We start from the raw sequence: 26,502 nt of genomic DNA on the forward strand, positions 1-26,502 counted from the left end.
ATGATTTGGTACTTAGTAAGGTTTTCTTCACTTGTATAAAGACATTTTCTTCAGCATTTCAACTCAAATGTATTTTGATACCTTTCTTAGACCAAGTTTTGCAGCAATCTCATCCACAATCTCTGCTTTTGGGTCTTCCAGGAGCTCTAGACTATTTTGTGTACCAATCTAAAATTGAAAAAAAACAAACAGCATTAGAGAACTAACTTTTAACAGGCAGACAAGTTAGCATCTGAAAGGGAAAATAACATTTTCCATAATGAGGAGATATCAGGAGAATGAAAACAGACAAGCTACTTTGTCCCATTTCCAGAAGTTTCACTTATACATATAACAGACCTGCACTCATGTAATGTTTAGAACATGTATGCTTTCCTGATAAAATCAGATTTACTTTCAAGAATCAGAATAACAGTTGGAAGGGACTTAGGAGGTCTTCTAGTCCAAAACTGCTCAAGTAGGAGACCCTATACATGGCGAACCTATGAAAAAGAACCATTTGTGCAGGCACGCAAGCCCCAGCCAAACTTACCTGCACCGGAAGTGCCGAAACAAGCCTGTTTTTCGGCCTCCAGAGGCTTTCCTTGAGCCTCTGGGAGGGCAAAAACAACCTACTCTGGGCTCCAGAGGCCCTCCAGAAGCTGAAAACGGGCACTTCTGGTATTTCTGGAAGGCCTGTTTTTCGGCCTCCTGAGGCTGTAGAGGCTTCCCTTGAACCTCCAGGAGAGCGAAAATGGCCTCAAATGGGTTGGGAGGCGCACACATGCACAGTGCAGATAAGGGGCGGGACGGGGATGTTGTGCACGCATGAGCAGGGGGGCGGGGTGCACTGCATTGTGGGTGCCAGCATGCACATGCTTTCGGCACACCACAGCAAAAAGGTTCACCATCACTGTCCTATACCATTTCAGACAAATGGTTTAAAAACCTCTGGTGATGGAGCACCCAGAATCTCTGAAATTCCACTGATTAATTGTTCTGATAGGAATAGGCTGGTTCTCTCATTGATTAGTTTCCATCCATTGCTTCTTGTCCCACCTTAATCTTTAGCATTGACCTAAGCATTAAGACACTATATGTCAGAATGCGTTGGAACCACTAGCCTACTGTTGTGCCAGAATGGTTTCAAAACTGCCTTCAAAACAGACAGAAAAATAGCAGCCATCCTAAGAAACCCCAAAGATAAAATTGTCCTGGAAAACCAAGGCATATATGAAGTTCCCTGTGCATCATGCCCTGCCACATACATTGGACAGACCAACAGAAGAATAAGTACCCGCCTAGATGAACACAAAAATGCAGTAAAAAAGCTGGAACACACCTCCTCACTAGTCCAACACATGAAAGCCACAGGTCATAGCATCGACTTCAATGGCACCAAAACCCTAGCCATTATAGAAACCCCAGCTACAGAATTATCAGAGAAGCCATAGAGATTGAAAAAAGACTTGAAAGCATGAATAGAAGAGATGACTCCACCAGACTGTCAATTATCTGGAAGCCTGCACTCACAAACAAACAAATCTCCACACCACAAGCCAGGCAAACGTGGGCACAGACTCACCCGATACCTCCAGCTCAAACACATCCCAACCAGGCACCCAGATGAAACCTAGCTTCCTAATAAATGATAGCCGTCCATTTACTCGGAGCCAAGCTGCACTAAAAGCCTCCAATACAGGAACACAATGTTGCCAGCCAACCAAGACAAAAAAAGCCACAAAACAGACAGAAGATATTAGAAACACCAATCAAGCAGAACACAGCAAACTCCAAGACCAATAAACACAGACCAAGACTCCCAACCAATCAGGGTGAAGAAAAAACCATTCTGGCACAGCAGTACGTTAGCCCCAAATTTAAAACTGAAACAACTGTAAAAGTCTGACTCACAGACGAACACAATACAGAAGCCTGATGATGGCAGATGAGATTCTGCCGAAACGTTGCTACAACTTTAAAAGCACAACTACAATGACGTGGGAAAATACCCGAACAAAGCTGAATACCATACATGTAAGTACCCCCGAAAACTTAAGAAAACATATGTATGTATGTATGTATGTATGTATGTATGTATGTATGTATGTATGTATGTATGGTATTCAGCTCTTCGGGTATTTTCCCACATCATTATAGTTGTGCTTTTAAAGTTGTAGCGACGTTTCAGCAGAATCTCATTTGCCATCATCATGCTTGTGTGTGTGTGTGTGTGTGTGTGTGTGTGTTTGTGTGTATACACACACACACACAAACACATATATAAGGATCTGTGTATACAACCAGGTTGGTGTAGTAGTTAAGACACTGGAATTTCTGAATTCTATTCTTGCCTCAGGCACAAAGCTAGCTGGGTGACCTCAGTCTGCATTACAAAACTGTTGATCCCAAGATTGCAAAACTCTACTTAGTTTCTTCCTAATAATAAGCATCTTTTATAATGCTTCTAGAATTCTATACATAGGAAGAAACTCAAAGAGAATGTATGCATGAGATATATCCAAAAGTCCACAACAACAGAGTGAAGTTACATTTCTCTTTTCTTATGTAATCTTGTAAGCATTCCTTAGTTTCTTCTCAAAAAAAGCCCACTTTCTTGGACCTTACTTTTGCTTTTTGCAAAACCCACATCTTATTTCTTAGAGGAAAGAAGCCCTTACATTATGCGAAGTCATGGAACTTGATTTCCATTTTAGAAAATGGAGAATACAAGAAATGGCTGTAGTAATGCTTTATTGTCTCTTTAAAAAAAGGAATAGGAAAGGAAAACACTTCTATTCTCAAAAATACCTCCAGTTTATACCTTTCCAATTCTATTTGGTCTTTCAGGAAGTAGGGCTACTGACACAGGGATAGGGATTTGTTCTGAAGTCCAACATATGGCAGAGAAGCCACAATTTTTTCACTTACCCTAATTTATGTAAAGTCAATTGGTGAGATGGATGGCACAGAAATGTGATGGATGGGTGGGTGCATGGAAGGAAATGTAACTTAGTTCTCTGTTTAATTGGACTTTTGCATGTATCTTATGCCTATCAGCAAATTCCCTTTGAGTTTCTGCTTACATTCCAGAATTCAAGAAAAATTAAAACTGATGGCAATGATGAATAATTGGCTTGATTTCCAGATCATGATTAAAATGTGGAAACCTAGTTAGAGCAGAAGTCTACATTAACGTTTCCTCTTTACTATGATTGCTAACAATTATAATAAACTCTACAGTTGTAACTAGTTGTTGCTCCATCTAAATCACCCTTCAGTACTCAGTGAACAGTGCCACCTGATGACTTAACATGAAATTGCAGTTTTGAAAAAAATCCAAGGCACCCTAAGTTTACCAATTTATTGAGCTGTATAAACCATTGAGAGGCGCCCTTTACAAACTCAAAATGCCAAGATACTGCCCCCTCGCCAGCGCTGTTTCAAGGGCTTCTGCATGTATGTGGATGATCGGACAACACTTTGGCTAGGACAAGAGTCAACAATCAACAATAGCAATAGAAAAGTTGATGAAGATCTCAAAGTAGATCTTTATCAACAATTTATCAACAATAGCAATAGAAATGTTGTTGATGAAGATCTCAAAGGAGCAACATCAAGCTCTGCCATTGTTGTATGACTTGCTTAACAACTGAGACTGGCTGACTTGCCAATGTGAGGGACAAATTCTAATTTATAGAAAGAAATAGATTCCTGTTGCTGACTCAGTTTGATGTACCTAATGTTCTTTAGCCTATCATTCAAGCTTTCAGCTCAGCATGGTGTTAGATTAAAAACATCCACACTTGCAATAATCCTTATCTGTTACAGATCAATGCATGCTTGGCAACCTATCTTCCTCAACCATATAAAATTGTGCAGGCATAATTTTCAGCAGAAACAGAAAGAAGCATGCATAGACATTTTTTTCAGATTATAGGAGAGCAATTATTTATAAAGTGTAAGTTAATAGAGAGCCTCTAAACCTTTAATATAAACACACCTAAAGAGATTTAATTTCACATGAATGTGCAAATGTTCAGACTGAAATAAAGTTTGTTTCTTTTGAAAGCAAGACTGTTCATAGCAAAATTCTTCTCCCCAAAATACGTCAACGAATTTTTTCTACTTCAATTATCAAAAAATACAAGAGGAATGTTGTTTCCCAGGCATTCTTCTAAATGGAGCAAGTCAGGGGATTTCAGAGTAGGATTTGATACCTGCGGAGGTTCATAGATGGCAGAAACCTCAGCTCGAATACCCAGAGGAATGTCTTTATGTTCTGTGTACCTCCCATATAGATATCCAAAATGTTGATTTCCTGTTTTTCTCCAGAAGTCCAAGAAACGATCTGCAATTGTATGGTTCTCAAACATGATATTATCCACATGTCTATATTTCTGCCATTTGAAAAAAAAAAACATAAAACCATAATTAAACACTTCCCCTTATCAGAATCAGTAGAGTTTAATATAGTCATAAAACTGCAGATATTAGCCTGCTGTCTTTTAACTCAGCTTGCTTCATTTAGAGTTATGGTAAGCCAAAATTCTTTTGATGAACAGCATACTGTTTGATCGTTCCCACTTGGTTGCTTCTGCTAACAGAAGTAGTTGAACAATGGCAGCTGTATCCATGAAGAAAAAACTTCAGCTTGTTTCTCTTCTTTTATGCTATGTTAGCTAGGGAGGTTCACGAATTGCAGAAACCTCAGCTTGGATTCTCAGAAGGTATCTTTATATTCTGCATACTTCACATATAAATATCCAGAATTTCTCTTTCTACTTCTCTCTGGAAGTCCTGCTTCAACTATATGATTCTCAGATATTACTTACAAATTTGTAAGCCAATGTTCAACAAAGAATTTAGTTAACTGTGATTTCTGAATGTGGCCAATTATTTCTTACACATTCACAGATCTTCACTTTTTCCAATACTTTTGGATCCATAGACACATTTTGTATTTTAAGTTGTTGCTTTATACAACATAGCATAATGACTGATATATACCTTGAATGGCCTGCAAAAATTCACTGTTCCAATAAAACATTTATTTAATACAAAGAGACATCATCGAGTCATTGTTGTAACAATCCTTTATCCTGCAACAATCCTTGTTCAACTGGAGTGAGAACACAACTTTTGAATACCAGTTTCAAAAGGACTCCATGCACCTCTAATTTATACCAGTAGTAGGAGTAAATTTCCAGACATTCAATTCTAACTTTCTCTGTGGAATCCCAATCATGGTCTATGGGCACTCTGGCATAACAATTAAAAAAAACCAACACCTGTCCATGTGTCACTGTTCTGCTTTTAGTCACAGTCCTAGGAGATTCCTAGTACTTTACCCTTGTAGGATGATCCCAGCTTACAGGCTTTCTTTTTTGTTGATCTTGATGGCTTAGTACAATTCAAACAAGGCCTGGGACTGACCCACATTTTTAAAACAAGTTCCTAAGAATATCTTCTATGTCACTCTTGAATTTAAAAGCTCTCTAGGGAAATAAAACATTTGTTGAAGGCTAACAATGTAATGTGTGAAAGCCTTCCAATACTCTTTTAAAAAAGAAATAAATAGTAGGGAGAAAGGAAGCACTTACCTGAACTATTTCTGTACCTTTTCAAAATTACTGTATTTTTCAAACAATAAAACACACTTTTTCCACCCCAAAAAGTGGGTGGAAATGTCTGTGCGTCCTTATAGAGTGAATGCTGCAGCAGGGGGGAGGGGTATTCCTCCTGGAATACTGCTAATCAGCTGTTATAGGTGGTGGGGATTGGTGGTGGCGGCAGCAAACAGCGATAGGTGGCAGCAATCTGTACCACCTAGAACAGCTGGTCGGCAGTATTCCAGGAGGCCGATCCAACCGCCAATCAGCTGCTCGGCAGCAAAGCCTCCAGCATTCCCTGGTAGCAGCAGGAACTCAATTTAGTTAACAGGTGGCGGGTGCAATGGAGCGGAGCCCTGACAAGCCATGTGCTGGGGCTGCGATAATGGGGTGAAGCTGACCAGGCTGTTTGCTGCAAGAAGGCTAGCCAGATGAATACCGGATGGATGCTGGGAGGCAGGGGCAGATTTTTTTTTCTTGTTTTCCTCCCAAAAGCTAAGTGCATCTTACAGTGCAAAAAATTCTGGAGCGTCTTATAGTGCAAAAAATATGGTAACTTTTCCAGCCATCACATTCACACTCCAAAAAAGAGTAAACTATTTGAAATTAAATGTGAACCCCAGAATAATATTATGGGAAAACTTCTCAGATTGTATGGACCAGAAAAGATTAAAACTTTGCTTCCTAAATGTATTGGTTAATGTGCCCAGGCCTGAAACTTTGGTCAGTATTAATAATGTTGAAGAAAACAAACAAAAAGTACAAATCCTGGTTAACCCATTTACCTAAACAATAGGAAAGGCTTCTTGGATTCAGATATAAAGATCACATTTAGATATTATTTAAAACAATGTATTTTTTTAAAATGCTAGATTAATCATAAAAAAGCTTCATCCTGTTTGGTCATTCTGAATTGGCTCCTTCTGTAAATAAGCATGAATAAACTAAGACAAACAGCTGAGACTCTATCCTTGTATCCATAATGAAGCAATATTTTTATAGAGGCAGTCTATTTCAGTGTGGAAATGGATTTGGCATCTTTTCGGTAACTTTTGGTTGAAACATATCTTTGCTCTAATGCGTTTGGCATTGCTAATTATAGTTCATAAATTTAAATCTCCTTGGACATTGCAGGGCTTCAAAATTACAAAGTATTATGTTATTGCTAAAGGGTCCTGAAAATGCTACATAAGTTATTAAACAAGGACCTATAGAAAACTCAATCCTGCCTTTTGCTTATCTAGCATTGCAGGAAAACAGTGAATAGGCAGTATGGTGGCCCAGCTTAATGCATCTTCTTCAGCACCATTAACAATTAAACCACATATTACCTTTTTTTTTGTATCTATCCCGTAGAGTTATGGGGTATCTTTTTTATACTACCCCTTCTACAGCTCTAGCTGCTCAAAATCCACTGCTATTATATAATTGAAATTTGTCGTGGTGGTCTTTCACTTCATTTAACAGGATAACAGAGTTGGAATTTAAAATTTCTGAGATCTCTCCTATGTATGGCAGATTTCCTCCATTTATAAGGAATCTATCAGATACATATATTGCTTTATCTTCCTATATGAGTGCTAAGTTTATCACCAAGCAGCTGCCAAACACTGTCCAAATTCTCCTGGCTATTCCTTCCCAAAACGAACATCATAGCAAGAACTTTCACCATCATCTTGAAAAGCTAGCTTTTATTATGGGTAATACTCATCTTACCTGCCTGTTGAGTGTGATAGCACTTGGCTGGCACTTGGTACAGATTCCTTCTGGCCATGGAGGATGCCCCTCACATCCAGATTTAATCTTGCAGCTAATGTTTTCAAGAGCAACAAACTTCCCTCTAAACAAAAGAAGAAACATGCTTAATATCTTTAAAAAATAACAACCACCAATAAACATACAGCAGACATCCTGCCAGAAGATGCCACCAGACTCTACAACTGTATGCAGTCTGCATATAACTCCCTAATCCTAATTGTAAACTGGCCGGGAGGGGGGAGAGAGAGAGAGGAGAAACAGCAGTTCAATGCGGAAACCAACTTGCCTCTTCTCTCATTTACACTGGTGTTAGCAAACATATCAAGTATGCAAATAATAGCTAACACAGTGTGATCAACATAGACACTGTAAACATGAGAAACATCAGTTGCAGATTCACAGCATAATAAAAATAAAGATGTTTTAACATTTGCTACCTTCTATCCACAGAATACTTTTTATGAGAAATCACCATAAAAAGATATGTACGTGACAGATTAATGGAAAGATTGTGCTTCTAGGACAGGTTTTTTTTTTAATTCTGACCTCTGCTGATAATATGACAAAAACACTAGATTTGTTACCCACTCCTCAAAAATGTCTTTGCTGCATCAATGTATAGGTCAGTTTAAGATCAGCAACCAAGGGAAAAAAATAAAATTCATCTCAGCCCAATATAATGAACTTATTTAAAAGTGATGTTACTATTTGAAGCCAATTTGCTTTTGCCCTACCATTTTCTACTTTTTCAGATTTTGCTATCTATGTCATCTTTCTACTCCCCTGCAGTAGGTACCAAGTTTCTTACTTGTCTGCACCTCCGGTCAGTTTCCTGATGTAGGCATGGAATGACATATGCTTCACGGGAGGTTCCAGATGGTTTAAATAATCCTCATCAAAAGGCTGCCAAGAACCCACATACACAAAGGAAAACCAGGTCAGACACCTGCTTGATAATACATTGATCACCGTACAAATGGATATTTTAGTCTGAATACTCTGCTGGCGTTCAATGTGGAAATAATTAGGCAATGTTATACTCTTTTTCCACAGCAATTACTATTCTGACAGTAATAGTGGAGCCCTTTCTTCTCCCTCCCCCGCAAGTTAAAATATTTTACTCTTGTACAAAATAGCTTTTGAAACCCAACCTGTTTCATGGATGTAATATTCTTGTTTTTTTAGCTTACAGAGCTAAAAACAAAGCTAGAGGATTCTAGCAGAGGTCACCTAGCTAACTGAAGAATCTGCACACAACTAAAAATGATTAAAAGGTTATTATATAAGTCATTAATAAAAACAGTGCAGGATATAAGCGTACCCCCCCTCCAAATAAGCAGCTTTCAGCTGTAGCTTTTAAAAAGGAAAAAAAATCTACTTCCAATATAAGTGGAAAATACCAACTGCATACGCTTTCTTGCAACTTGTAACATGAAATAGTATATCCTGTTAAAATCACTATTGCAAAAAGCCAGATGTCAAAAACAGATAAATCCAAGTTTTGATTTGACAGGTATATCCAAGGGTCCAATTTTGCCTCTTTAACCATTATCAGCACAGCTAGGATACATTAAACTTTCAACAACATCCTCTCTACTGATGCCATTAAAGCAACTTTATACATCAAGAAAACTTTTACCTTGTAAAGTATTACTATAATAGCTTTCACTTATCTGCTTACCTCTAAAGGTACACAATGTACACATTTACCCAATGGACCATGTCGACATCTGTGTAAAGAGAACATCAGCAGCTAAATTTACTGGCAAAAACAGAAAAGCACTCTATTTTGTAAAGCTTTACAGATTAATACTCAACACAGTTTCATAAATTAATACGGGCCCAACAGACTGGAACTTCCATTGATAAGCAAAGCAGACATTAAGCAAAACATCATGTGACTGCACCCCTCAGCAATAGCAGTTCCATGTTGCAGTTGTTAGGTCAGGACCCAGCAGTCATTAGGTGAGGACCTCATGTTTCTCCTGCCTTGCTGGGTTGCTTTTGTTTCAACTCCTTCCACCTGCCTATCTATCCACTATGTCTGTCTTTGTGGTCACCCCTGGCACTCTGCACTCCTGCTATCCCAGCTGATCTTCATCATTTTCTTCTGCTTCTGCCTGCTACTGACAAGGTCTTCAGAAGGTCTCAAACAGCCAGCAGCTGCCTTGCAGTGAGCCAGGCCAGGCATACCTCATCAACAGAAGGTCAACTGGTGTGGTAGAGAGGGGCAGCTGAATGCAGGGCAATGGGGATGCAGAAGGGAGCAGAATGCAAGGTCAAAAGGACAAGGATGGAGAGAAGACAGGTGAGTAAGTGAAGTTGAAGCACACCTTGTGGTCCTCAATGTGAACAGGCTGTCAAGTATCTTAATTTTGATCATGTGACCATTGGAGCATTTCAATGGTTCGATGGTCATCAGCTAAGAGTTACTGTGCTGATTGCCAACTACACTAAAATTGTTCCCTAATTTCAGAAATGTAATTACGGAGAGTACTGATAAGATACAATGCTATTTTCGCTAATAATAGAATAGACAGATAGATTGGTTATACTGTTGTAGAAAAGATCCAGAGCACCATGTTCCATTTCCATCTATTTAAGGAGGCAATGGACTATTATTCAATATTTTAAAAATCTTTCATTTACTCAATATTTATTTTAACAGCAGGTCTTTCAGGACAACTTTCTTTCTCTGCTATTGGCATTTTCTTCATAAAAGTTACTGTGTTCTTAGCAACTTTCATATATATATATATATATATATATATATATATATATATATATATATATATATATATATATATATATATATATATATATGTGTGTGTGTGTGTGTGTGTGTGTATGTGTATGTGTATGTGTATGTATATGTATATAGATAGATAGATAGATAGAGAGAGAGAGAGAGAGTGTGTGTGTGTGTGTGTGTGTGTGTGAGTGTGTCAGGCATAAATTCAACAAGAGATTTTTTTGCCTATGATGTTTTCATGAGCACTTTTTTCAAAATCACACAACTGCCAACAATACTTCACTATTCAAAGGTTTTTGATCTTCACTGAAGCAATCATTCCAATACATGGAAAACTACATAAAGGGGCGGTGTAGACCTATCTAACCTTAAAAGAAATAACACATTATAAAAGTTTAAATCAGATTGTTATAATAGTTACTAATAATAGAGATCTCCTCTAAAATGTATAGCTATACTCCAAAAGTAGCCTTCTGGTGGTCACAATACCATTTCCTCAGACAGACACCAACTACTACAATGTTCTCAGTGTAGCCTGTGAGAATAATATATTTCATGTCTCTTTAAAGATTCCAGCTAGGAACAAAATGGTTATCAAAAGCAGTTCTGAGCTTCTCAATATATCTGAGAAATACTAAAGCATGTGCCATCTCTGAAGTTCTGAAGTTTTACAGGTGTAAAAGATTTGGAAGATAAAAACCAAGCAAATTGTCTACAATCATGTCCATACCTTCTTGATATGACTTCTCCTAACTGGCTTAACAACGAAGTATCTATGTGGCCTTTCTGTAATTCAGTGTTATTTTTCCCTTGCTTACTTGTAGAAGCTCAAGTATTTCAAAACTACAATAATTAGAAGGACATGAAGACTATTATGAAATTCAGCCCCAGCTTAGATTCCAAACAAATAAATTTTTGCTTAAAGGTAACATCTGTAATATTATAACTTGAATAAGACATTTAGCATTGATAAATTATCAATTTTGCTCTTGCACAGGCATAAACCACCCTATATTTGTTTGTGGCAATTTCAAATCTTCCATGTTGTTGATGTTTGGGATGCACAATTCTAAGCATGCTTTAAATGTACAATTAAATTAGAAATTTTCTTCAAACTAATCAGCCATCTGGTGTCATCCTCAGCAAGACCCGGAAGGTTTGCAGTAAATGATCCAGTGAGGGCTACTGCCTACGTTTATGGCCTAAAAATGTTGCAGTTGTCATTTCAGAAGCTTCTTCCTCATAATTCATGTTAAATCAAGGGCTTCTGTATGTTAGCTGACTGAATAGTTCTTATCCTTTGCTGCTGTTACTAGAAATCCAGTTAGTCCAACCACAATGATTAAATTCAAGACAGGCAGGACTTTTACTGAGAATACTGGAATTCTGAATAAGCAATTGTATTTAATAAAAGCAAGTCAAGCTTATACTACATGCTTACAGCTCTATTGCACAATTTAAGTTTGGCTAAAATAAGAAGCTACTCCATATTTTACCCAGACTTGGCTGAAATTATTCATGTCTAACTACCGTGTTTCTCATATAATAAGGCTGGGTCTTATTTTTTTTTGAGCCCCGAAAAAATGGCTAGGCCATCTTTTCGGGGGTGACTTAATTCCCCCCCCCCCTTGCATCTTCAGGCGGGCAGCGACGGCTTGGATTTTGACCTCGGCGTTGGTGGGGCACTTCGTATCGGGGTCAACGCAGGCAGCACCATATACAGGTGTGCAACAGAAGTACTTCCTAACGGCAAGCCCCCCCACCATTCCCCCCCATTTCGCAAGTTTTAATATAGGCCTTAATTTGGGGGGGGGCTTAATTTCATTTAATGCCTATAAAACATGCTGGGACTTCCTATTGGGGGAGGCCGTATTGTTGGAGAAACAGGGTAATATTACGTCTACACTATAGATTTAAGGACATAGGCCAAATTGTGGCACTCCAAGATTTTAGATGGAAACAAATTGATTACTCAGGTAGTAAGCTACAATATTATTTCATTATGTGCTTTTAACAAATGATTACTAAGATGCACTTCATTCTACAAAGCTCTAAATGATTTGAAGGTCAGGTAAGTCTAACAACAATTAACATGGACCAGATCCTTTCAATGACTGTCAGTGTTCTTTATGAACAATAATGTATTTTTTTTAAAGGAATAAGATTACAAATCTGTCTGAGGCTTTCTGAGAATTTCAGAGCGGATGTTTACTGAACAATATATAGTCATGTATTCATTACCATACAAAGACAAAACTTCTATCAAAATAGTACGAGGCTGAATTTCCTACAAAGCCAGTACCATTTTTCCCCATGGCCTGTTCTAGAGATCAAAACATCAATTTTCCAGATTTCTAAAGAAAGAATCCATTTTTGAGTTGTTCCACATAAGCAGTGCTGAAACATGTAGCATCTTAGTTATTATCAACCCATCTCAGAGAACTAAATTACTACCAAATTGTGGGAAAATGCCTCAATATGAATTGACGTGGGATTACTTTAGTTACTTTTGAGAATGGGAAATAGAGAAGGAAAAGAAGGAAACAAACAGCAAACTGTGAGGAATTTTGTGGAATAAGAAAACACAATGATATTTACAATTGCTGGTCTCTGCTTCTATAAATTTTCCCATCCTGTTTTATTAGGTACTGATCAATTTCATCTTCTACCACCTGGGGAACACCTAGTGGACGTATTCCTTGAGAAATTGAGGTATCCATGTTCTCAGAGGAAGAGCCAGGTGTGTTCGATGGAAAAAGAAATAGCATATCTCCATGTCTGCAAAAACAAAAAATAAAAATATTAGAAAAAAATGGTAGAACTGTTACAGAATTATCAATTTCAGAATGATATTCAATTACATCTATTTTAATTTGGAAGTACATAGGGGGATTTTAGGTAGACACTCTATGCAGAATTGGCAATTGTACAGATTATAGATTTCACTATACCATCTTTTCCATTTACAGAAAGGAGTGAGATTAAGCTGAAGCATCATTCTACAAAAAAATTGAGACAATCTTCTCTGAACTCTTCTTTCTTCTAAGCTATTAAGGCCTTCTTCCGAACTATTCTGGATGGTGCCTCAACTTTCCGAAACTACAGACATAATCAAGCAAACAATCTCCCCATTCTTGCAACTGACTTTCCTGTGAGAAGAATTTAGATCAAAGGAAAACTGGATCTAAACCCAAAGTGATTATTTACTTGCAAGTAAGTTTCCCTGAGTTCAATTGAAGTTACTTTGAGATAAATGCACAGAGGAGTGCCATTTAAGAACTTTCCAGTTTTTACATCATTTCTTTTTATCTCATGACAAATAACGCTGGCTCTTTTGAAGCTGTATTTTTCTGAGATGTCATTTCCCAAAGAGCCATTTTTTTTATAATGGTAGCAAAAGGACTACCATCTCCCCATCCTATTCAATATAAGAACAGACCAAGAAAAGAATAGTTCTAAACAGCTTCAGATTTCTGCTTTTTTCCTCCTACAATTATTGGCAAGCTGCCAAACACGAGTAGACTAAGGATGATTCACAAGGGAAATGATGAGTAACCTATTCTACCAAGGTTAGCTTTTCTTCTCAGAACAGTAACATCAAGGGTTGACGGAGAAACCAATTAATTGCCTGTTCCAAATAAAAAGTACCTTCAAGGAAAATGGAGCAGTCTCCTCCTCTTATGTTTTACAGAAAAAAAAAGTGAGGAGGTTTTGTCTCATTTCAATTGGCATTTAGGAATTAAACATGCTATGCCATTATTTTAACAGCTACTATTTTAATTGTAATAATGTACCATCCAAATTGGGTTAGCAATATATAAATATGCATAGCGTGTACAGGTAGCCCTTGAGTTACATCTGCAGTTGGAAATGGAATTGCCATTGCTAAATGATGCAGGTGTAAAATATGACATTGCCCAATTTCATCACTTAGCAACCAGAAATCCTCGTAGTCTGGCTGTTGTCATAACCCAGAGAGGTGGGTCATTAAGCAGGAAGCAGACGGAGTCCCAGGTAAAAAGTGCAGAAATGTTGCAGGGAGTGGGAGAGACCCTGAGAGGCTCGGCACAGGTCATAGATGTGAGTGATGGAGGCCAGGGAAAGAGAACATAAGGTTCATGTGTATGTGTAACTGCAGAGGAAATGAGAAAAAGAGGGTGAGGGGTACATGCAGTCACGGGGAAGACACTGAAAGACAATATAGTGTATATGCATGCATGTATGCATGAGTGAGTGAGGGTGAGTGCGTCCATGCGAGGACTGGGAGACTGAGGCAGGGGGTGCTGGGTGCATGCAAATGATGGGGGAAAGAAGGGTATGATGCGTGTAAGCTAAAAAGACTAAAGGGGAGGGAGAAACTTACTTGACTTTCCCTGTGAAAGGCCTGCAGGGAAGTTGACAAATGGCAAACATGTGACTGAGGGATGCTGAAGCCAGTCATAGGTACAAGCTAGTTGCCAAATGCTCAAATTTTGTTGCTATGACCATAGCCAGAACTTTGAGGATCAATTATAAATCCCTCTGTTCGGTGCATTGTCACTTCAAATAGTGATTGAACAAAAGGCTGTAACTCAAAGACTACCGTGTTTCTCATATAATAAGGCCGGGTCTTATTTTTTTTTTGAGCCCTGAAAAAATGGCTAGGCTGTCTTTTCGGGGTGACTTAATTCCCCCTTGCATCTTCGGGCGGGCGGCGATGGCTTGGATGTTGACCTCGGCGTTGGTGGGGCACTTAGTATTGGGGTCAACGCAGGTAGCACCATATCCGGGTGTGCAACAAAAGTATTTCCTAACGGCAAGCCCCCCCACCATCCCCCATTTCGCATGTTTTAATATAGGCCTTAATTTGGGGGAGGGGCTTAATTTCATTTCATGCCTATAAAACATGCTGGGACTTCCCATTGGGGAGGCCATATTGTTGGAGAAACAGGGTAGCTGCGTTCACCTCAGACAGATTCTATAGGTCTTCATACATGCAGCCTATGTATTTATGATAAAGACCCACCAAAGCCTTTTGAAGTTTCAGAGTAAAGAAAAGGTGTGACTGCAGCTAGTTTTTTCCCCTATCATAAGGGAGAAAATGAGGGTGCTAAATGTGATCCACCAAGCATGCTCTTGCTGAAACGAGGAACAGACCCTACAATGACTATGCAGATACATTTTACTATCCCAGTATACCAGTTTGTGAAAAGCAACGTTATTCCAAAAGAAAGCATAATTAAACTGACTGCTCCCTGGCTATAAAAATGACAACAGAGTAAGATATTTAAAGTGAAAAGCAAGAACAATAATGATTGTCCTTTCTTTACCCTGAAACATATAATGAATCAGCCAAGAGGAAAGCAAATGGTTATTTTTTGAAAGATGGGTGGCTATATACATTTGATAAACAGACAGATGCCATATGTATGGCTACATAACTTATTTCAGTTTAAAATTCTTTTCTCTTCTACCAGTGCTTGAAACATTCAAAAACTTTAAACTTTTAAAGAACAATTTACTTCCTTTCTACATTGCTTTTTAGCATCTGCAGTAAGTTTCTACCTACTATGTCTATTTTCTAAAGCTGGGTCTGCCTACATATATTACTGGATCACATTTAGATCCATCAGGGATGAAATACCACCAGCTCATTGATAGTAACTCAATTGTGTATCATTTTCTAACTTAAAGCCAAGAGGTTGTGAGGGTCTGGGTGGCTAGAATCAAACCTAAATTCTAGCAATATATACGTACTAGTTATTGAGAAATATCTTGGACCCAAAATGGACTCACTATAGTCTTTGGACAGGGTTGTCTGCAGCCTGTGGGTATTTGTGGACTCCTTGCTCTTGCTGGAGCAGCAGATGGACACTATAACTGGGAGACATTGCCCAGCAGGGGCTGATGAGCCAGTTGCAACCCTACTTTGACCTGGAAACCCTGGTAAGAGTAACTCATGCTCTTTGGACATGTTGGAATTGCATGTGCTCTGTGTGTGTGTGTGTGTGTGTGTGTGTGTGTGTGCTTTTGATGATTATTCAGAAGTTGATAGAGTGCAGCAGCCAAAATGACACTAGGTGAGAATCATTATGAAAGTGTAATTCTATTCTCTGCAGCATAGGTTGCTAATAGGCTTCTAAAACCAATTAAATGCTGTTTTTAACCTATAAAGCTCTATATAGGTTTGTTCCAGGGTACCTTAGAAACCATTTCCTCCAGGCAGAATTTGCTGGTTCCTGAATTCAAAGAGTGGGGTGTTCAAGGTCCCACCCTTATGAGAATACAAATGATCACAGGCCAATAAGAAATGCTTTTCATAGTCTCCAAATCCTGGAACACTTTGCCCTTGGAAGTACAGCTGGTATTCTCCCTAATAGTCTTTTGCAAAGCAATGGGCATTTAGGGATTGGCGGTGTTTACTTGTTTGATGATTGGGCAGCTCTGTTTATTATGAGTTTTTATTTTCCTATTCGTTAGTATTTTGACTGGATACATATAATGCAATGTCAAAACCATTTTAACTAAATAGCATAACAATACATAAAATAAACAGAACCCGGCAAATATTTAACAGATTCACGTATTAAGATATCATACTACATTGAGTTCTGGTTTGCAGCGCTTTGGCGGCAGGCAGGAATCCGCGATCATGCGCGGTTTCTGCCTGTGCTCGCCGCTGGAGTGCCCCGAGCCAGCCAGCTTCGGGGCTAAGCCACCCCGTAGAGGTGGTGAAGACAGGGGAGACCTGTCAGGGTTGAGGGGAGCCGCACCTCTCCTCCTCAGCTGGCTAAACTCCCTTTTCCGAAGGCGGTAAGAGAGGCGGTCAGAAATGGCCGCCTCAAAGAAGCACTCAGCCGGAAAAGAAAGTGCAGGAGGAAGTTAAGAAGTGAAAGTTTTTGGCTGACCAGGACAAAAAGCAACAACTAAGGTACCCTGGAATTTAAATTTTGCAAAAGATACATCACTCCCAAAGAAGAGTCGGAAGCAGCGAACGAAAGTGAAAAGGGAAAGTTTTTTTTCACTCTCCTTCCTAACGTTGACAGCGAATAGAAATGAATGAGAAATCAGAAAAACCCGCTTTGGCATCAATAGGTAATTAAACTGGACAATTAAATGTCAAGGGGATAATAAGGATTTCTGAACACTAAAAAAAACAAAAAATTCTTGCTGTAAGTGGGAAGGGAGAGGAAAAGAATAAGAGCAGGATTCGGAAGGAGGAGACTGCCTAGAATTTAAAAGAATCTGATTAAATACTAACAAGACTTCCAAAAGATACATTTTAACTGGAATTTTGTAACTAAACAGTAACCCCAGGAAGAGAAAGTGAAAAAAGAAGAAAGTGTCAAAAGAAACAGCTTGTGTGTATTTGGATTGTTTGGTGACTTTGGGACTTTTGGAAATTATATTTGAATGACTAAAAACACTTGGGTGGTTGTTTGAAAAAAAAATTTTGTAGATGAACTGAAAATGGAATTTAAAAAATACAAAGAAGAGGAACAAGAAGGGAAGGGCTCTCTTGGCTCTCTTTTTCAATTCTTAGAAATGGTGATCTGTACCTACGAGAAACTACAAAAAAGGACTGCGCAACAAGAACATTGGGACAAAGAAGAAGCCATCTTTAACGAACAAGTAACTTTACTTGGGGAAGAAAGGGGAAAGGAGGAAAAGAAAATGGAGAATTTAAGATCTAAAAAAACAACCAAAAAAGTGAAAAATAAGGTGAAAAGTGGATATAATGTTAGAAAGCAACAGAAAGGGGGAATACAGAAGAGGGAAATGGAGGTGGAGAGACAAGGGGGTAAAAAGGGCAGAGAAAAGAAACAAGGGAGGAAGGAAGGGATGAGAAGCTTCAAAGGTGTGGAGCAAGATATAAAGAAACAGGACTTATTTAGAGATAATGGGTAAAAACTTAACTGAAAAAGTGATTCTGCAAAGGTACATAAGATTGTATTGTTATATTTGTATTAGAAATAATGTTACAAAATTGGAAACAACATGTGATTAAAAAGTGGGATAAAATACTCAGTGTAATTCAGTGAAACTTTTGTGAACAAAAGAAAGGAAATGAAATAAATAAGAGAATTGAATTAGGAAGGAATGGGAACATTTTAATGACACAATGTTTTAAAATACAAGTGAAGTAGGGGGGAAATAATTATGGAAAGTTTATAAGTGTTTCCATAGAAGTATAATACTTATTTGAAAAGTAATGTGTAAAATGTTTAAGATTTAAATGAATATTAATATTAATGATAGATTTGAATTGGTATGGATTGTTGTTTTAATTATATTATATATTTATAATTTTTTCTCTTTTTAAAATATAGTGTGTAACTTTAGAATGTACTAAGCAGAATCCAAATGGAAGTTATGTATTATACTAAGTGTTATAAATTTAGGGGAAAGAGGTAAAGGTGTCATACTCCAATCAGTGATTACAGGATAAATTTTGTTTAATGAGAAAAAATAGACAGCTGGAAACAGGACAGACAAAGAATATAAGCATAATGATCTGAACTGAGATGAGATAAATAAAATAAAACTAAGAAAGTTAAAAGAGGGAAGAAGCTATATAGAAAATGTAGAATGGCAATAAGATAGGGAATGGTATATAAAATGAGCATGAATTTGAATTTGTGTCTGTACGAAGAGATGTAACCCGGGATCAAGCTGCTTTCAAAAAAGATGTTTTATTTTTTTATGTTTTGTTTTGTTTGTGTTTGTTTTTGAAAATCAATAAAATTTGTTAAAAAAAAAAGATATCACACTACATTCTCGACTTATAAAAACACAAGGGCAATCAACTCCAGTACAAAAGTGGCCCCAATATTTTACTAATACTTACTTGATCTTCAGTAAATTGAGGGATTTATTAGGAGAGGATGTGATCTCACCAGTCCTGTTTCTATTGATGTACACAGAAAATCCATTATTTCTGAAGCCAAATTCTTTTGCAACCTATACAAATAAATTAATTTTTGGATAGAAATCAAGATAAAAAGCATCTTATTCTGGCTGTAAATATTACAAAAGGATTAACATAGTTGATCATATTTACATTTTAACAGCTACTCAAAGAATCTACATTTGAATTATTTGTTCACATTTAAATCAAGGCTCTATGAAGATGGATTTTAGAAACTAAGCCTGATTGCTGTTAAATGATTAACTAATTTAATCCATTTGTGGAGGAAAATATATTGCTTCAACCAGATTAATCAAATCACCAGCTGAAACTGGTAGAAAAGGGGGGGCAAACAAACCTAACATCTTTCAACATTTTTTCTCTCTCTAGTTTAATACAGAAGGAAATTAGTAAGAACTTTCACTGCTTCACAGTATATCCAAATACATACAGTATACAACCTCATTAAAGCTAATAAGGTATTTATAAATTGGACATCCAAATAAGTGACACTAAGCTGAAATATGGCTATCAATGCACTTTTGAAATTTGTTCTCTGTAGGAACTCATCTGGCTCTTTTGCATAAATGTACTCCTTCTATTTTAGGATTCAACAACTCCTAGAGAGCATGGCCAGCCTGAGCAAAATTTATGCTTGCCATAATCCTATCCACACACAACAGGGATGAAATCTTTGAACAGAACTTGGAGCTCAGGACCCAACATCATGAATTAGGTGAAGTGTCTTTTCTACATCAGAAGAATATGGGCTCTTCCTCACTGTAAACATTTTCAGCTTCTCACATTTTCATTTTAAACTTCTGTTTAGTGTAGAATCAGGAGGAGCCTTGCTACTAAAGCTGTACAGGTAGTCAATTTACAACAATTCATTTAATGACCATTCAAAATTACAACAGCACTGAAAAAAAGTGACTTATGACCATTTTTCCCACTTACAACCATTGCAGCATCCCCATGGTAAGATAATCAAAATTCAAATACATGGCAACTGGCTCATATTTATGACAATTGCAGGGTCCCATGGTCATGTGATCACCTTTTGTGAACTTCTGATAAGCAAATGGAAAAGCCAGATTCACTTAACAACCGTGTTACTAATTTAACAACTAAAGTGATTCACTTAAAAACTGTGGCAAGAAAGGTTGTAAAATGGGACAAAATTCACTTAACAAATGTCTCACTTAGCAACAAAATTTGTGGTCATAAGTCAAGGACTACCTGTATTTCTGTTTTAAGTTATAACTACACCATGATTTTAAGCTATTTTATTGAAATGAACACGGACATTACTTTGAAAGTAGTGCTTAAAAGTTATGCATGTTTAAAAGTACAATTACTTTTTCAATAAAAAATTATGGTATATGGTGTATTGGTTACTTAGATTCTTAAATAAGTTGTCAATGTTTTTGTTTTTAGTATTTCTTCAGTTTGGTTGCAAAACTTGCTTATTTTCACCCTGCTTGCTGATTTAATATGATGAAACCATCAATGCATGATGTGACAAGGGGTATGTCCTTCAGCCATTTTTCAGAGAGCCTATTTTCAGCTCTGAGTGAATGACTGGCTTACAGACACCCAATTGGCTTCTATGCCTAAGGGAGGATTAGAACCAGAGTCTCACTGCACCTAATCCAGTACCTTAATCAGATATATGACACGGGCTCTCACTACATAAGTAGTCAATAATTATTGTACAGTAGGTCTATCTATACATTTCTCAAAATTAGGAATTAAATTCTGCAGTATGTAATATAATCCTATTCCTACTACATATGCTTATGAGTGCAGAATGGGATTCTGAATAAACTAACATGGCAATTCTGAATTGCAATAATTGTTTCTCATTCTGCTCACCTTACCTTTACTAATCTTACTGGTCTCTCAACATGGAGACCAACTTTTTTGCTCTGCAACACCCGACTGGCAGATGCTATAATTCATCACACCAGATCTTTTCCCATCAAACATTTTAAAATAATCCTTCAGCAGAAATACATCGCAACGTGTCAGGACAAGTTCAAAACAGAGCCTAACACAATATTCTCTAGACATTCATACCACAATTGAACACTGCATTCAGATGTAAACGCTACAATGTGACCCCTCCCCAACCTATTGTTTTGCAATTTTATCTGATGAAGATATTCAGAGAGATATGCACTATTTGGTCAGCCTGATTTGGGCTAATAAAGGCAGCGTCAATAGATTCTGGAATTTCTTTGCTCTTTGAATTCAGATAAATCTTCATTGAAAATTCAAAGTGAAAATGCATCACCAAAAGTTTCCATGAAAAGCTAAACAGTATAGATGCATGGGCTGGCTTATTCAACCAATGTGAGATGAGCTTGTATTACTATCTTAGGGTAGCCCCCAAATATGTCAAAACCAGAATACCTTTTTTAGAAATGTTGCAGCAGTTTCTCGTTTTGTTGCAGTAATACGTTTCACTCCTTCTGGTGACTGGACACGGATTATCTATAAGGAATTTTAAAGATTTGGGGAAAAAATTAAACAAAAATAACTTTAAAATAATGTCCATCAAATTTTCATGATTAAGGCAAAAAAATATCATAGATAGAAGTCTGACTCTAGAATATGTGAGAGATGTAACATTTCATGAATATTTTTAACATATAAAAATTAGTTTTTGTCAAAAATATATAGATAGCCAAAGTAATGAACTTAATAGCTAAGTACAATAATTTAAGTACATGGATGTACTTAGCTATTAATTTCATTGCTTTGGCTAGCTATAAATAATATTAGAAAAACATAAGAGTAAATTTTAAGTTTTTAAGTTACAAATTGCAGAGCTTTAATTCAGGCCTATAAAGAAAATTCATGAGCTTTTCAGACTGTTAGAAGAATATTACATCACGTTGCATCATTAATTGCTAGCAAGCTTCATTTTAAAGGAACATTTACATCCATCTTCATTAAAATGAAGTGTCACACCAATTCTGTGAGATACACAGGGACACAGGAACAATAGCGTCTATTTACTGAGGAAGTCAAGCTCAGCTTTGATAAGTGACTAACTTGTTTTTGGCAACATTTAGCACTAAACACTATATCTTCTTATGGAATTTTAAAAGAAAGATAATGCATTAATGTGCACAACCCTACATCCTTTGCTATGCCACTGCTCAGAGTTCAAATCTATAGTTGAAAGATGAGGTAATTTAAAGGCAGATTTTATAGATTAATTGGTGCTAACTTCACTTCAACGTAAGAATTAAATATGGTGGAAATTCATACATGCTAATGTCCTATAAAATATTTGAAACACTTTTTTAATATGATAGCTTTCCAACACATCTTCAGAAAAATGTAATAATGCAAAGGAGCAATTCTGTATGGCTTTCTTGATAATTCTATTACAATAAACATAGATAATTTCAGATTGAATATGAACTGGATTTGACTACACTGCAGGACAGCACCATTGTGAAGCAATTCTTTCTTTAAAAGGTAAAGATGCTTTTGTATTGAGCTCAACTTCTTTGCCTCAAAAGTGCTGATTCCATAATTCCAGCAAGGAGTCCACCTGGAGATACAGCTAAATGACTAATCCTAAAACCATGCCAAACCATTAATTATATCCTTGAACAATGTCCAAATCTTAAAATATCATTAAAACTAGATAATATATGTGTGTGCACGAACACACACCCACTTTCTATTCAGGAGGAAACTGTATTTTTTAAAATAGGAACATTTAATGTTTGGTATATAATTTTAAAAAAACTACTTTAAAGAAAAGCTGATAGACTGCAATTTCCAGATGTGGATGTGCAGATATTTACCAACTGGTACCTCAGGAGATATTCCAAAAAATAGATACTACTAACCATGAAACCTGAAAAATGTCATTTATAAAATTGAATTTTGCAGCAGTGATATTTTGGAACTATAGTAAGCAGTAAAAGTACTTTTTTTCTTAAAATTTGGAGAAAAATAGCAAATAGCATTTATTTCAAAATTATATAATCTCCCATAGTTTTATTTTGAAATGTGCAATAGTCCATTACATATTTATGTAACTATACATACCACGGTTATTGGCAGTTTAAAATAAATTTTATTTATTATTAAAATTAATAAATAAAATTGAAAATTTAGTACAAACTTGGCTAATAAAGAAATCAGATATAATTTGAATGGATGTATAAGTGGCTTAAAAGGATACTACATGGATACCCTATTTTAAAAGGAAAGTAAAGATTCTGTAAAGCACTGTATCAAAATACTGATTAAATTCAACTAAAAGCAGAATTTAAATCAAACTGATTCATATTATAGCCTAGCTTCTAAGATTGAAGGATACAGATTACCTGCCAAAGTTGCTCAAGTTGCCTGAAATTTGCAATATATAACTAATTGTATCAATGTGACCCAAATACAACGTAGCCAGTACTAAAACCAAATATGTTGACAATCCATTATAAAACAAGGCATATTGACCTAAATTTATTAAAACTTGTGCTGTCTAATTTTATGAAATATTATACAAACTTAGCTGCCAAAATAAAATTTTAAAATTTGGGTTGGTCCTGCTATTCATAACATATTTTTCTATCTATTTATTAAAATAAAATCTGCTAGAAAAGAAAGATGGAAATGCAACATGCTTTAACCGTGGTAGGACCTGCTTACTCTTCAGTATGCCTTAAACTTTCTCACTGATCATAAAGGACAGGGAAGTTTTTCACCTTTGTCAATTCAGGTAAGAAAAACAATGTAATACTTTTTAAATGCCATTAATATAAAGCAAGTATTGAAGTATTTCTAGCATAGTCAAAGCTTCACTTATTTACTGAGTAGTTTCCTACTGTCAAAAACCCAAAACAAGTGACCCACCAGGATACATACAGGATACATATGCTGTCTGGCATGCAAATACAATAATTAAGGGAATGTGGGCAGGAAGTCATATATCCTATGGATGTAACTATCTTAATTTATTTCAAGTAATGTTAGTATTGAACCTAGATCCAAAATAACTAGGGGTTGGTTGAAAGGGAAAAATTCAGAGTTAGAGAAACTTTGTCAGCTTTTCCAAGTTTTTGTTGCCTTCTAGATGTATTAGACTACAACTCCTACAAACATATCATCTTGGGATTATAGGAAAAGTAGTCCAGTATTTCAAGAGAATCTTTAGAGATAGATTCTTATTCTATGTATCATGCATTTTGTGACAAATCCTCTGCTTTCAATTTTCGAACTCTTTGCATATATCCTGTCCTAAGAGAGAGAGAGCTCAAATGTTAAGTCATTCCAATTTACTGGAGATATACACACATTTTCTTCAGAGAATTTGGGAGATTTTGCTTTTGAAAATTGTTCATTTCTGGTCCATCTTGCCCAGTCACACTACTTTTTTTGGGGGGGGGGGAGGAAAATAAATATATTACGAAACTGGCTTGAGAGCTCCGAGGTGCTGAGTTCTTCCCATCTGGAAAGAAGCCGATATTTTAACACTCAATGAAGGTGTTTTTTTTTTTGGGGGGACTATCTTCAGTTGCAGCAGCTCCCCCACCCACCCTCTTTCAGGGAGGTCCCCGTGATCCCCCTGCTCTCCCTCAAACCTGGCAAGGGAGACGGGACAGGAAAATTAACCCCACCGCGGGATGGTGCCTCCCACCTTCCCAGGGCAGAGCTGTCAGCCCCCAGCCGGGCAGGCGCTGGGGAAGCCCAGGGAGAGCTCTGAGCGCGGCGCCACCCCTTATTCCCCCCCCCCCGCCTCACAATGACAAAAGACCGGAGGGGGGGAAACCCTCCCCCCACCCCCGGGCTGAGAGAAGACAGGAGGGAGACTCCCCTCCCTTCTTCCCCCTCCCCAGCTTCGTCCCCCTCAACGAACCGAACTTACAATGGTCTCCGCCATATCCTTGCCGCCGTTCCGACCCTCGTCCTGCCCCGGCTCCGGCAGCTCCGCCTCTTTCCCGCCCTCTCCGCTGCTCGTGCGCCGCCAATACTGCCGCGTCACCGTTCCCGCCCGGTAGCGCAGGAGAAGCAACAAGGTTCCGGGTAGAAAAGGTCCGCCCCGAAGAAGACGCACCTCTCTTTCCTTTCCTTTCCTTTCCTTTCCTTTCCCCATTCGCTGGCTCCGCCTAGTGGCTTCAGGTTTAATCCGAGAGAAAGAAAGAGAGAGAGAGAGAGAGTTTTTTCCCGGTGGGGTCCGTGCGGGAGGCGCGTCTCCATGCAAAAAGATTGGGAAGATAGCAGCCTAGTTCGTACCGCACAAAAAGCCGCAAAGACTTTGAGTCTGCGGTTAAGGAAAGCGAATCTCTCACTTGCCAAACTTTTACAATCCACAAAGTTGCTTCAAAGAAGGTGCCTGAGGTGGGTGCCGGCTGTAGAAAGTCAGCACCCACCCAGCCACCCACCCTCCTAGAGAATGAAATATTTTGAGGATATTATATTTCCCCAAAGGAGAAATGGAGCTTCCTGCATAGTAAAACAGCAGATGCAAGAAGTATTTAGAAATTTGATATTTGTGCCCATTAAGAAATCTATTCATAAACATTTTCAGCTCCAAGGTGTTGGGATTAAGAAGAACAGGGCAGGACATTTTCGGACATAATAGGATTAACCCACCATTATTTAGCAAAAGACACGAGCACCTTCATTGCACAACCCCCAGAACAGTTCAAACTTCAAAGTCACAGAAACCTATAAAGATCCATCCACTCATTCAACCATTTGGTGAGCTATCCCAGAACCTCACTGTGTGTGTGTTGGTTCAGCTCTCAATAAACAGAGTCTTTCCAATCAGCCTCCATGTTATTTCCAGCGCCTTTTTCTCAGCTTGGAACTGAACCAGATAGATTTTCTTTCCAACACTACTCTCTACTCAAAACTCATTGTTTACATGCTCATAATCTTACTTGAAATAATTAGTTGGGTCAAATTTGAATATCGAACTAAAAAGTTTTGCTTTTAGATTAACAGAGCTGGGAGGGACCTTGTAGGTCATCTAGTCCAACCCTCCCATCCAAGCAGGAGACCCTGCCTACACCATTTCTGATAGATAGCAGTCCAGTCTCTTATTGAAAGCTTCTAGTGATGAAGCTCCCACAATTTCTGAAAGCAAGCTGCTCCTTGGTTGATTGCTCTCACTCAGAAAAACGTCTCTTTATATCCATGTTGAATCTCTGCTTGTTCAGTTTCCATCCATTATTCCTTGTCTGGCCTTCAGGTGCCTTGAAAAATAATTTGACCCCCTCCTCTTTGTGGCAGCCCCTCAAATACTAGAACAATGCTATCATGTCTCCCCTGGTCCTTCTCTAGTCTTTCTTTGCTTTGACGTGGTTTGGTGAATAAGCTACAATCAAGCCAGACCATGTTTTGTCATATTATAGAGATCAATCTTTCCTTATAAGATTGTCAGAATTATGTATGAGTTATCTTACTAAGCCATATTATTTTTTCATTCTGTTATGATAAATGTATTTAGCTTTTTTAGCTTGCGACTGATTTATGAGTCATGT

The 26,502-nt window shown here is 37.6% G+C and overlaps 1 protein-coding gene across 1 annotated transcript in view; it reads right to left on the reverse strand.

Moving 5' to 3' along the window:
- Positions 1–25,023, reverse strand: part of NPLOC4 (NPL4 homolog, ubiquitin recognition factor) — a 50,475-nt gene extending 25,452 nt beyond the window's left edge. Inside the window, exons 1-9 of the mRNA XM_026675769.2 lie at positions 24,882–25,023; positions 21,404–21,484; positions 18,929–19,041; positions 12,700–12,879; positions 9,031–9,079; positions 8,158–8,252; positions 7,308–7,431; positions 4,200–4,379; positions 82–168 (exon numbers count right to left, since the gene is read on the reverse strand). Of these exons, the coding sequence (XP_026531554.1) occupies positions 82–168; positions 4,200–4,379; positions 7,308–7,431; positions 8,158–8,252; positions 9,031–9,079; positions 12,700–12,879; positions 18,929–19,041; positions 21,404–21,484; positions 24,882–24,896 (924 nt within the window). The 5' untranslated portion in view covers positions 24,897–25,023. The remainder of the gene's footprint in view (positions 1–81; positions 169–4,199; positions 4,380–7,307; positions 7,432–8,157; positions 8,253–9,030; positions 9,080–12,699; positions 12,880–18,928; positions 19,042–21,403; positions 21,485–24,881) is intronic.
- Positions 25,024–26,502: the final 1,479 nt, after the last annotated feature.

Source organism: Notechis scutatus, chromosome 2 (genome assembly GCF_049901735.1).
Source record: "Notechis scutatus isolate UNSWTSFEM ecotype Mainland chromosome 2, rNotScu1.2, whole genome shotgun sequence".
Lineage (NCBI taxonomy): Eukaryota > Metazoa > Chordata > Lepidosauria > Squamata > Elapidae > Notechis > Notechis scutatus.